The 13,394-nt window shown below is 38.6% G+C and overlaps 1 protein-coding gene across 8 annotated transcripts in view; it reads left to right on the forward strand.

Annotated features, from left to right (window-relative positions):
• The window catches only part of FBXW7 (F-box and WD repeat domain containing 7), a 217,328-nt gene that overhangs the window by 119,121 nt on the left and 84,813 nt on the right, over nt 1-13,394 (forward strand). For 4 of the 8 annotated variants that reach the window (XM_021101502.1, XM_021101505.1, XR_002346727.1 and 1 more), the window contains one exon: nt 7,617-8,180. In XM_021101502.1, the coding sequence (XP_020957161.1) occupies nt 7,686-8,180 (495 nt within the window). In that variant the 5' untranslated portion in view covers nt 7,617-7,685. Of the gene's footprint in view, nt 1-6,657; nt 6,708-7,616; nt 8,181-13,394 lie in introns of those variants that run through there. The other 4 variants (XM_021101503.1, XM_021101507.1, XM_021101501.1 and 1 more) reach the window with 3 other exon arrangements.

A 13,394-nucleotide genomic window follows, 5' to 3' on the forward strand; every position in this document is an offset into this window, starting at 1 on the left:
AAGGGAGAACAGTGGAGGATGAGCTCAGAGTGGTCGGATATATGCACATTATACAGGGTTTAATAGCCATTAAAGGATAACTTTTATTCTGAGTGAGACAGGAGCTCTTGGTGGATTTTGAGTAGCAGAGTGATATGATAGGACTGACTTAGTATATATTCCAGATACTTAACTTTTAATCGGTTTGCACATAGTGATTAACAAATAAATTATTAATTTGGCACATAGAGAGTTCATAATATGAAGTCTGGGGTGTCATCAGGTGGTGTAGCCAGAAGAGGGCTCCTGGTGATCAGGGAAACTCTTTTAGGATTCAGTGAAAATCATAACCTGCTTCCAGAAGGTGAATGCAAGTTTTGAGTCATCCTTCTTGATGGTCAGTACAGTTTGATTTATTTTCCTGCCATCTCTGTCTTAAACCTTCTTAAATGACTCCGTAGAGCAAGCCTAGTGGATCTTAACCTGCCTTATAACTTTTAAAATTGTTAGTATTTTACAGTCTTAGAAGATTTCAGCATCCTGAAATAAGCAGTTCAAATGGTTTTGAACAATCGAAGTTCTTTTGAAAAGCAATCAATGTTCATTAGAAGTGAGTTAAGTTTGTGAGAAACTAGCTTTAAAAAAAAAGCACTGAAATTAGGTCTGAAGAGCTGCTAAATCAACACGATGTAAAGACTAAAAGTTACCACATATTTTCTGTGACCGGGGGAAAGTCACAGAATATTCCCTTTTATCTTAATAACTTTATTTTTGAATTTTTTTGAAGTGCAGTTATTATAATACTTATACTTCTCCTTAATGCTGGAATGGAAATGCCTGAAGGGTACTCTTTAGGTACCCTTAGGTTTGGACCCCTTACACTGCTGAGAGAATCCTTTTCTCCCCACTTACTGAAGGAAAAATGGTGCCCCCCTTTTCTTTCTCTAGCCATTGCTTTATACATAGTCCACCTTTATTTAATATGAGCTATCTGAACTTTTCCTTTAATGAACATTTAGTGATGAATGTCTGTTTCGAAGCTTTTAATTTTCATTTCGCCTTTGCTAGTTTACCAGAGCTGTAACAATAAATAGGAGATACTGTGGCTTCTTCCTTGACATCTCAGAATACTATGTGGCTCTTGCATTGCAAGCAGTGCTCTGTCTAGAGGTTTAGATAAAGTATGTAAATCCATCCTCATTATTGAAGATTATGTATTTGTGAATGCCTCCTCACTAAAATTTATTAATAGCCAAAGATCAGTACTCGTGGCACTTTCACAGTCATTTGTGGACATTTGCATGCACAGAGAGGCAAAAAATTTCAGTCACCTGACATGGACTTTCCCATCTGAGGTCACTCTGCTTTCTTGTTTCAGCTCTTATACTCTAAACAGGTGTCATTTTCATGGTCTGTTTAGTGACGCATTTTTCACTAAAAGCTTTTTATGCTTATTGTTGGTGATTTTGCTGTTCAAAATGACCTCCGAGCGTAGTTTTTAGGTGCTGGCTAGTGTCTTGATGTGCCTTTTGACATCCATCTGTTAGGTAAGCTTTGTTCAACCCTAAGTTAGTAGTGCTGTTGACTGTGAGTTCAATGCTAATAAATGAACTATATATTAAATAACGTCTTTAAATAAAAATACACATATAAAAAGACTATGTATTGGTTATTTGGCAAAACTATTGTGCCCAGAGGCTTACCTGAACTTAACCCCGTATTTCCCTTAGGAACACTCATTTAGTATTTATGGCAATTTTGTAGAACACAATTATTCTGAATAATGAGAATGGACTGTGTGTTTAATTAAGGGTAGCAATTTATAGAGACTGTAGGTATCTGAAACATTTCATTATTCCCTCTCTCTGAAACCACTGTTACAGACTTTTGTTTAAGTGTATGCATACAATTGTAATGTAAAATCTGATTTTACTGTGGGTTCAGGTTAAAAGTCATTGATTAACTTGCAAAGAGTCATTTCTAAACATTATCCTCTAGAAAATTAATATATACCCAAAGCATATTGAGTGCTCAGGGAGTATTTGTTTTTGGAATAATAACCTTTGAGCATTGTAGTGATTCTGGTTTTGGAGAAGAAAGCAGTATCAATATTAGAGAATAATATTCTTTTAAGACTTTATCATATGTAGTTATGCAGACTGAGGCACATGAAAGAAAACTCAGTTGAGTGTCAGTTTCTTGTCCCTGCTTTGCTTGAAACTAGCTTTCCAGCCAGCAGTCTTGAGAAATACGCAATCTCAGAGTCTCCATTGCTTTGTCTGTGAAGTGAGGAACATTTTCAATTTCTTTTATCAGTATTATTCCTGACCTTAAATCATTTCTATTCTCATCATGCCCAGTTGTGAAGGAAATACGCAATTTAATGTCAAAATATATTAAACATCAATTTTTGTTTTTGTTTTTTGTCTTTTTTGCCATTTCTTGGGCCACTCCCGCGGCATATGAAGGTTCCCAGGCTAGGGGTCTAATCAGAGCTGCAGCCACCGGCCTACGCCAGAGCCACAGCAACTTGGGATCCGAGCCGCGTCTGCAACCTACACCACAGCTCACGGCAATGCCAGATCCTTAACCCACTGAGCAAGGCCAGGGATCGAACCCTCAACCTCATGGTTCCTAGTTGGATGGGTTAACCACTGAGCCACGATGGGAACTCTGAAAACTAATAATTTTTATTTTTTTAATTTTTAATTTTTATTTTTTTGTCTTTTTGCCATTTCTTGGGCCGCTCCCACGGCATATGGAGGTTCCCAGGCTAGGGGTCTAATCGGAGCTGTAGCCGCCAGCCTACTCCAGAGCCACAGCAACGAGGGATCCGAGCTGCGTCTGCAACCTACACCACAGCTCACGGCAATGCCAGATCCTTAACCCACTGAGCAAGGCCAAGGATCGAACCCACAACCTCATGGTTCCTAGTCGGATTTGCTAACCACTGAGCCACGACGGGAACTCCATCCATCGGATTTTATTGTACTGAATTCAAGTTCAGTCTCCCTGGGTTTCGATATATCTTGATATTATATGCTGGTAAGAAGAAATAAAAGCATTCTTAAATTTTATTTTATTTATTTTATTTTTTTTTGTCTTTTTTGCCATTTGTTGGGCCGCTCCTGCGGCATATGGAGGTTCCCAGGCTAGGGGTCTAATCGGAGCTGTTGACACCAGCCTATGCCAGAGCCACAGCAACGCGGGATCCGAGCCGCGTCTGCGGCCTACACCACAGCTCACGGCAACGCCGGAACCTTGACCCACTGAGCAAGGGCAGGGACCGAACCCGCAACCTCATGGTTCCTAGTCGGATTCGTTAACCACTGCACCACGACGGGAACTCCCAAATTTTACATAATTTTTTTAGGATACAGGATTGTGTGTTGATACTTGTGTTTCACGTGACACAGTGTCCTAAATCATACAAACAGTTTTCTCTAAAACGTTTTAAAAAAGAATTATAAAAAGCAAAAATGTGCTTTTATTATTTTCTTATTGATTACCTTTCATAGCAGTTCCAAGTTTTAGATTATGGGTGCTTAATTTTGTTACGTGAAACTTTATAAACTATTTTCAAAGTTTTTTCCCCTTAAAATTATTTAGTAGTTGATTCTGATTTCCTATTAATTATTAGATAAATATTATTTTAATTAGATTTCTAGCTTATTTGATATATTACTGTTAGAATATCCTGAAAATATTATTTTTTGTTTAATTTTTTTTTTTTTTTTGTCTTTTGTCTTTTTAGGGTCACACCCATGGCATATGGAGGTTCCCAGGCTAGGGGTCTAATCTGAGCTGTAGCTGCCAGCCTACACCACAGCCATAGCAACATCAGATCTGAGCTGAATCTGTGGCCCACACCACAGTTCATGGCAATGCCAGATCCTTAACCCACTGAGCAAGGCCAGGGATTGAACCTGCAACCTCGTGGTTCCTAGTCAGATTTGTTTCTGCTGCGCCACACGAGAACTTCAATTCTTTTTTTTTTTTTTTTTTTTTTTTGTCTTTTTGCTATTTCTTTGGGCCGCTCCTGCGGCATATGGAGGTTCCCAGGCTAGGGGTCTAATTGGAGCTGTAGCTGCCAGCCTACACCAGAGCCACAGCAACTCGGGATACGAGCCGCGTCTGCAACCTACACCACAGCTCATGGCAACGCCGGATCGTTAACCCGCTGAGCAAGAGCAGGGACCGAACCCGCAACCTCATGGTTCCTAGTCGGATTCGTTAACCACTGCGCCATGACGGGAACCCCAGAACTTCAATTCTCTATGCGTTCTAATCTGATTCTTCTACTTGGATTTACCATTTTTGATGAGGTCTATCTGTAAGAATCTTACTGCTTTGAAAGCTATTTACATGCCTCACTATAAGAATCAGTTTTCTTTATTGGCTCAGGATGTTTCTCTTCTGTTCACCTCAACATTACATTAAAATTAAGCAATGATAGCGATTATTATTCATAATTGGTAACAGAATATGACCAACACTGGTACTATCTTAGAAATGCCAGTTACAAACTTTCTGTTTTTGATAGGTTGGCGCTTACCAACATTCTTGTTAGTGTCAGGAGAGCTGGATTTTAGACACAGTTACTAAAGCAAGATTTTCATTCTGGCTTTGAAAAAAACCTATATATAACAGAGTTACTATTGTGTACATAGGGATACTATGTATGGTGTGTGTATTTTTTCATTTGTGTAGGTTAATGTTTTCAGCATGTTATTTTTAACGTGATTTCATGTGATGTTTTTCTAGTTTGTCTTTGACATAGACTACTAGGCAGCTAGATTTTGATGATCTTTATTTTCTGTAATTTATCTTCTGAAAATAATGGGTATATATATTTCTTTTTCTGAGGAACCCTACCTTTTACCTCAAAGATAAGTTTTGTATTGTCCTTGTCTGAGTTGTAAATAAGAACCACTTGACTTTCAAAAGCCACATTTAATATCTGGTACATCATATTTTATTGATTACATTTGATTATCAAAATCTCTCGCATCAAGGAAAGTTCCCTTCCTCTTTCCCTAGAGGACTATTTCGTACCTTTCTCTTCAGATTTCTCTCATTCTCAACTGATACCCTGGCTTCTTCCTACTTTACAAAGAGAAGGAAAAAAATAATTGAAGGAATGAGTAGGGAACTTCCAGAGTCCTATCATTATAAAAACCCACCTACTTGAACTGTTCCTATATTGAGAAATATGGTAAAAAGAAATAAATTTAAAATACTTATATAATACCTCTTTGCTTTTCCATCTGTTACCTTAAATGAAATATCCATTTTCCTAACTAAAACTAGTTCTACTTTTGAACTCTTTCTCATCATCCCCTTTTAATTACTTAAGGATATCACTTCACTGTTTTATTTCTAAATTACAGTATTAACGTGTTGTTTTGGGCTGGATCATTCTTGTCTGTGTACAAATATGCTGCTAGTTACCCAGTCTGAAAGAATCAAAAATCTTCTCTTGACCTTGTTTTCCTTACCAATTACCACTTACTTGCTTTTGCTTCTTTTTTCATCAAACTCCAAACTCCATCTCTATTCTCTTCCCCAGTCTCCTAAATTACGTTTATCAGACTTAAACGAACAAAAACTGCTCCTATGACTAGTGACTTCCATGGTACTGAATTTAGGGTCATTTTTTGTCATTGTCCTGCCTGATCTTTCAGCAACAGTTGTCCTCATTTACTCTCTCCTCCGTGGATTTCCTTTCTTAATGGGGCTTCATGGATGCCACTCATTCTTGGTTCTCCTACTCGGTCATCTTTGCTGGCTACTCCTCTTCTTTTAGAATATTGGAGGGCCTCCTCTTCTTCTACATTTATACATATAGCGTAATGAGAATTTAAGAATTTTCATCCCACATTGCAGCTTATTTCTTAGAAATTGTTGCTTATAGAGAAGAAAATGAAATACTGCTGTTTTAAAACTATCTTTTGGACTTTGTTGACCCCATCCTAAAGCTTCCAGTGGGAACTGTGAATCTTTGGAGGAGTGACCATCTAGCAGCAAGGGCTGGAAAAGTGGATAAGGCTGTTTTATCTAAGATCATTGTGCTGTAGTATCGTTACTGTTAGGGCATGATAGAAAATGGATTGTATTTCTTACGTCTTGTAAACCTTAAAGAATTTTTAAAGGAATTTTATATGAACTTATGTAATGAGCTGGCTTATTTTCTGTAACTTCAAATATGTCAACATAGATATCTGCAAAAGATGAGATTTAAGAATGAACATCATGAAGCTTATGTATCAGATCAAATTTTAGAGGCAGTGTTAAAAAACATAAAAGTAAACCTGCTTGATATATAAAATTTGAGAAATATGGTAAAAAAGGAATTAAAGCACCTATCATACCACTGCCTAGGTGCAGTTTATATTTTGAAATATTGTCTTCAATCTAGTCTTTATGCAGTTGAAAAATCATGCTATAACCATATAATTACCTGCACTTTGCTCTTAGCATAATATAAACATCCATGTTTTCGTATTATTTTAATGAGTATCATGTTTAGGGATTGCACCATATATATCCTATTTCATGCTCTCCTTTTTCTTGAACCTTTGGGTTTTGATTATTTTAATTTACATTTATTTTTATTTTTTGCTTTTGTGGATAAAGCTGCAGTGAGCATCCTCTGCATAATTTTTTTTTCTATTTTAGGATTACTTCCTTAGGATAGATTGCCAGAAGTGGAGTTACTGGGTCAGAGGGTATGAACTTATGAACTTTTTTCCTTTCTTTTTTTGAAGTAAATTTTTTTTATTTATTTGCTGTTCAATTGATTTATATTCATTATGAGAAATGAAGATCATAATGATTATATTTGGTAACTGTCAGAAAACTGTGTCTAAAATGCAAGTTTCTGTGATCAGAGAAGTTTGGGAAATTCCTAAGGTTAAAAAAAAAGCCTTTTTAGTCTTGGTTTATCTCAGCATTTCCTGAACCTAACTGAGTGTTGAATAGGTTTTTTGTGATAACTCTTCTTAACATTTTCTGGAAGTTTTGCAAAGGATATAGTTTATGAACTACTGATCTAAAATTTAAAATTGTTTATTGCTTAGATTGTTTTATTGGTCAAGGCAACTAAATTAAACTATAAACCTTGTTTTAAAGTTATTACTGTTTTTCTTTTTAGGGCCACACCCGTGGCTCATGGAAGTTCCCAGGCTAGGGATCAAATCCGAGCTACAGCTGCCAGCCTACGCTGCGGCCACTTAGACACGGGATCCAAGCTGCATCTGCAGCCTACACCACAGCTCACTGCAATGCCAGATCCTTAACCCACTGAGTGAGGCCAGGGATCAAGCCCACATCCTCATGGATCCTAGTTGGGTTCGTTCACCACTGAGCCACAAAGGGAACACCTGTTGTAAAGTTATTTTTTTAAAAAAGAGATTAAAATACAGCTGTTTACTATATGATTTTTGTGTAAGTCTGTATAAAGTCCCATAACCTTTATAATTTAGACCTTCTATATTGATTCCTAAAGAACAGCTATGTCTCCATGGCATCAAATACATTTTAGAATCTTTAATGAAATTGAAATGTAGGCATAGACCATAAAAGTAGAAATAGCATTGATTGTACAAACCTTTTTTTTCCTCCATTTTTCCCCACAGAATGTGAAAACCTTTGCGTCTTCTGATAGTCTAGCCAAGGTCCAAGAAGTAGCAAGCTGGCTTTTGGAAATGAATCAGGAACTGCTCTCTGTGGGCAGCAAAAGACGACGAACTGGAGGCTCTCTGAGAGGTAACCCTTCTTCAAGCCAGGCCGATGAGGAACAGATGAATCGCGTGGTGGAGGAGGAGCAGCAGCAAAGACAACCAGAGGAGGAGCACACGGCAAGGAACGGTGAGGTCGTCGGAGCCGAGCCCAGACCTGGAGCCCAGAATGCTTCCCAGCAAGGACAGTTGGAAGAAAACAATAATCGGTTTATCTCGGTAGATGAGGACTCCTCGGGAAACCAGGAAGAACAAGAGGAAGATGAGGATCATGCTGGCGAACAGGAGGAGGAGGATGAAGAGGAAGAGGAAATGGACCAGGAGAGTGATGATTTTGATCAGTCTGATGACAGTAGCAGGGAAGATGAACATACTCATAGTAACAGTGTCACAAACTCCAGTAGCATCGTGGACCTGCCCATTCACCAACTCTCCTCCCCATTCTATACAAAGACAACAAAAGTGAGTACCTTTAGTCTGCTGTTCGCCTGAGAAATTTTACATGTCCATGTTAATTTCCTCGCCGTCTTCGTATCACTGCACAGTTAATATTCAGATGTGTCATAATAAAATGAACTAATTTTTGTTTTACCAAAGGTATGAGAAAGTATTAGAAATATTGATAACGGGACAGTGTTATGACAGATGGAGAGAGGCATTTGATCCTATTACTATGAAAAATCATTAATATCAATTTTCATTGTAAGTTTTGACCTTGGGGCAGGGCTTAGTAGCTTGTGTGCGGTGGGGAGGGTTAGAATGAAACATGATTTGTGCAAATCAAGTAGTGAAGGATCTGTTCTTTTTTTTTGTCTTTCTGTCTTTTCTAGGGCCGTATCTGCGGCCTATGGAGGTTCCCAGGCTAGGAGTCAAATTGGAGATGCAGCCGCCGCCCTACACCACAGCCACAGCAAGGCGGGATCTGAGCCGCATCTGTGACCTACCCCACAGCTCACAGCAATGCCAGATCCTTAACCCACTGAGTGAGGCCAGGGATTGAATCTGCAACCTCATCGTTCCTAGTCGGATTTGTTAACCACTGAGCCACGATGGGAACTCCTGTTCTTCTTTGCAAAGTGCAGCTAGTCCAGTGGGTTGTGTATTCACAGGTCTTACCCCAAGGCACAAGCTACTGGAATTCACCTCAAATTAGTTTTCTTATTTTGATGGTTAAAATATATCCTTTGTGAACAGTTTTCTCTTTGTCACGTAAACAAGATGAAAATTACACTCTGAATTTTAGTATTTGGTGGTGGGGAAAATCTGAGTAGGTATTTTTAAGTTTAAGTACTAGACACTACCACATTTAAGATTATGAAACATTTTTCCTACATTCTAAAGCAACAAGAATGTATGGTGTTGTTTTCACTGCTTGTCTTCTTCCAGCTGTTTTATTAAAATTAAAACATTTAGGAATACCAGAGGAATCGGGGTTTTTTTTCCCCTGACTTCATTTTAGTGGAACACTCCACTTACTTCTCCAGGTGACTTGAGTATTTACTATAGAGTAGCCACATCATTTTGGTTGGTATTTGACTGAGAAGTAGAGATAGCGTAAAGATATACTCAGATTCAACTTTCTGTTGAGTTTCTGCCATTATCTCCCTTGACTGCAGTTTTCCTGTCCCTTCCCTGTTCTGGGGAGACAGTGGTATCTGCTTCCTCATCTCAGTTAGCTAGTGGTAGCCCATGGAATCAGCCACAGACATGTTTTAAAAGGTGGACAGATAGACTCTTGTCTAAACTGGAGGAATCCTGTCGATTCAGGGCCTTGGTGTCCAATCTGGAGCTGAGAAAAACAACTTTATACAGTCCCTGGAGGCTGTGTAAGAAAAACAACTTTATACGGTCCTTGGAGGCTGTGTGCGAATTACACGCTGGACACACTTTTCCCGTTACGTACCATCACTGAGTGATTCCCAGGATTGTCTCTGCTGGATAGGCAGGGAGCTGCTGTCTGAGATGGAAGGGGGAGTGATTGGGAAGCTGCAATAAATTTGGAATTACCAGGGCTAATTCTTTGGGGCAGCATGTGGATGTGGTCATGCCAGGGGTGCAGTGGTTGTGGAGAAAAGGAGAAGCATTTCTCTCACTACCCAGTCTTTCTATCGTATTTCCTTTCCCCTGTCAAATTATGGTCAAAATGAAGTGATGCGACGTCTGGGCTTTGCTTCCAAATAGTACCGAAGGGGAGGAAAGGAAGGAGGGTGTAGACTGGCCATGTGTTCATCGTAGAAGCTGGGTTACAAGGATATAGGGGTTGGTGGGTATTCTGTGTAGTTTTTAAGGTATATTTAAAGTTTCCCGTAATAAAGAAACACTTAAGTTGTAAAAAGTATGAACACACACACACACACACATACACACGAAGTTGGAAATAGGAGTTTTCTCTGCATACCTTGGTTCTGTGGACTAGCTCCTAGGCCGGGTAAGTGCTGACTTCTCCTCTGCATTGAATTTTATTTTCTTTGTATTTTGGTGCCATTGAAATTACTGGAAATTCAATAAGACATCATGTGCATTTTGCTGGAATTAGAATTTGTCCTAATCAATATTTTAGGCAGCATTGCTATCTAACGGACTATACAAAGAGGAGAGAAAGTAAAACAAATTATACTCAGAATGAATGAGCTATGTAGCACAACTTTTATCCTTGTTTCCCCTCAGACTCATTTGCTCATAGTCTTTATGTTTGTATGCTTTCTGGTTCTTTATGAAAATAAGATAAAAATCACGAATATCCATGTAGAATAGACTTGTGAGTTAATTCTTTGGAAAGGAGCGTTTTAACTAGAATAATATCTTACTTGTTTTATGGACATTAAAATAAATAATGTTTGAGGTAGTTTATCCTCTCACTCTTATTTGCTTACTTTTAAATTTTACAGTGAATCATTTATTTAGCCCATACACAACATACAGACAGGTTTATCATCATGCTCTTTAACCTAACATGACCTGCAATGAGATATGTTAGATATTTGGCTTAATACTTGCCTTGCTATATCATTTTTGCTTCAGCTCGTGCAACTTAAACTCTTGCTAAAATATGTTTATCCCTAATTTCCCTGGCCTGTCTGCAAGTTTAGGTTTTAACTGGTTGGTTTGATCTAAGAAGGAACAGACTTCAAGTAGTGGTTTTCATCCCTTTTCCCATCCCTGTCTCAAGGTGTTGAGGTGGTGCTTTGTTGTTCAGCCAGGTGCCTGTAACTCTTTAACAACTGCAGCCCGCTTTGCCAGTAGGGCTCAGACCTTTTGTGGTGTATTTCACCAGCTCCCGCCCCCCCCATTTCTTGATCTCTCTCCCTCAAGGTTACTGTACAAAAGAGGAAAGTTTTACCTCTCCTGTTTCTTCTGAGGATTCAGCTGGAGGAATAGGGTTTTGCTATTTAATTGCCTTATCTTATTTAAGAAAGTTTAATCCAAACTAAGTCTTTCTGAGTAGTGCAAAGCTGTTGGTGAGTTCAGCTGCATTTTTAAATTAAAAACAAGAAAGCCAGCCCGATAAAACATATCATTTTGCTAAAGAGAGAGCATCAGAATATTTAGTAGGAAAACTTGCACTCCACAAACTTGACAAGTGCTTTATCTTTCATTCCCTTCAAAATGAGCAGAACTTTTAGGTATGTCTTACATAGATAGCTACCTCCTCAAAAACAAAGTATACTGAATTTAAGTGTGTTTTCCTTACTTACTCTTGAGTTGTGAATGCAAATTGTTACTATGTACGTACGAAGCCACAGGAGCGGACTGAGTACCAGCAGCAGCAGGGATAGATATGTTTGTGTGTGTGTGTGTATACATTTTTGATATGCTGTTTATTTTGAGGCCATTTGCCTTCATAAATATGGCAGGAAGAATATTAAACTATTTGACTGCCAAGCAGAGAAGCCCTTGTACAAAGTAGGATGTCAGTTTGAAATTGGCGCATTTTCCTTTTTGCCTGTTCGTGAAACTCTTCTTCAAGATCATTCCCGAGATCATTCCCATTTACTTTTTCAACACATTTTTAAAACATCACCTAGTACTATATTGCTTCAGAAGAAAATGTCAGTCACCCATGTGTATAAATACAGTAAATAGAAGGAAAGCGCTCACTATTTCAAAATTACTTTATTTTGGAAAAGCTCTAAATTATTGATTTTTATAAACATAAGACACTTTTAAATTCTTGATCATTATAAAAATAAGATACTTTTATAGACATTACTCTAAGCCACAGTTTCTTTTTTTTTTTCTTTTTCTTTTCTTTTTTGCTTTTTAGGGCTGCACCTGCAGCATATGGAGGTTCTGAGGCTAGGGAATCCAATCATAGCTGTAGCTGCCGGCCTACACCACAGCCACAGCAACTTGGGATCCGAGCCGTGTCTGTGACCTACACCACAGCTCACGGCAACACCAGATCCTTAACCCACTGAGCAAGGCCAGGGAATCAAACCCCCAACCTCATGATTCCTAGCCAGATTCGTTTCCACTGCACCCCGATGGGAACTCCAGCCACAGTTTCTTTTAAAGCCTCTTAAGCTATGACTTTAAAAAGAGTAGAGGTATAATAATTATTTTTTAAAATTTCATTTTTTAATGTTAGGTCTTACCCAGCGTACCTTTCAAATGTTATTTTTTGGCAGTTTCCTAAACATTCCCTTTGGACGGCTAGACTTGTTTTTCATCATTCCTGAACATTCTCTATATGCAACTGTATTAATGAGAGAAACTGTTTTTGGTCCTTCATTGCATTGGTCTTTTCTTTGAAAGCCTGTTGGAAGCTGTCAAAACTCTTAGGACAATCTGTAGTCACCAAAGATTTATTCTAGTAGGAGCTTATGGCAATATTATACACTAGAAATTCCCGAAATCCATTCTTAATGTTGAAAGTCAAGGGTAGTGGGAGTCAGTAATTGGTGTTTATCATGTCTATACTGTTTGCAAGTCCCCATGAAAGTCAAGTCAGCAGAGGTTGCAGAGCGGCCACATGATTCATCCTGAATCATAAGAGGCAAGAGATTTTAGCCAGACCTGCCTAATTTCAAAAAAACCTCTTTCTTTCCATGTGCTATGCTGCCCCCTATGGTAGAATTTGGCAGACATTGCTGAACAAGATTTTTCGGTAGAACTACAATCCTATTTAAGTTCTGGACTCTGGAGTGTGGTGGCTTTCTGTCATATCACATTTGAAATCAACAGTCCACCTTTGGGAGGTACAGAGTACTCAGTTAAGTGCTTTCCATTGTGGCCTTTAACAAATACTGAAGTTACGAGGGCTCAAGGCTAAAGCCATAACAGGAAGAAATGACAATGAAATTTGAGATGGGATAACAGATAGCCTTCTCTCTGGAGTCCATCACATGTGCTTCTTAGTTAGGTCCCGTATCCTAGCTATTTCTATAACTTTGGCTAGTCTGCCTGCAAATTCTGAAGTCAACTTGCTTCACCAGATAAAAATCCCCATCTCCTCAGTTTTAACTCCCGGTATCAACAGCCTTATATTTAAAAAAAAAAAAAAAAAAAAATCTTGTGTTCGGAAGAGATGCCCAGCCCACGTTAAAGCCACTTTTCCTGTGCTTAAGGTGGAGTATCACCTCATTTTTACTAAAGTGAAAAGCAAATGAGATTACCTTCAGGCCAGGTCTTGACGCTTCCTGATCTTTCATAAGGAGAACCATGTTTGAGCACTGG

The sequence above is a fragment of the Sus scrofa genome, chromosome 8 (assembly GCF_000003025.6).
Source record: "Sus scrofa isolate TJ Tabasco breed Duroc chromosome 8, Sscrofa11.1, whole genome shotgun sequence".
Lineage (NCBI taxonomy): Eukaryota > Metazoa > Chordata > Mammalia > Artiodactyla > Suidae > Sus > Sus scrofa.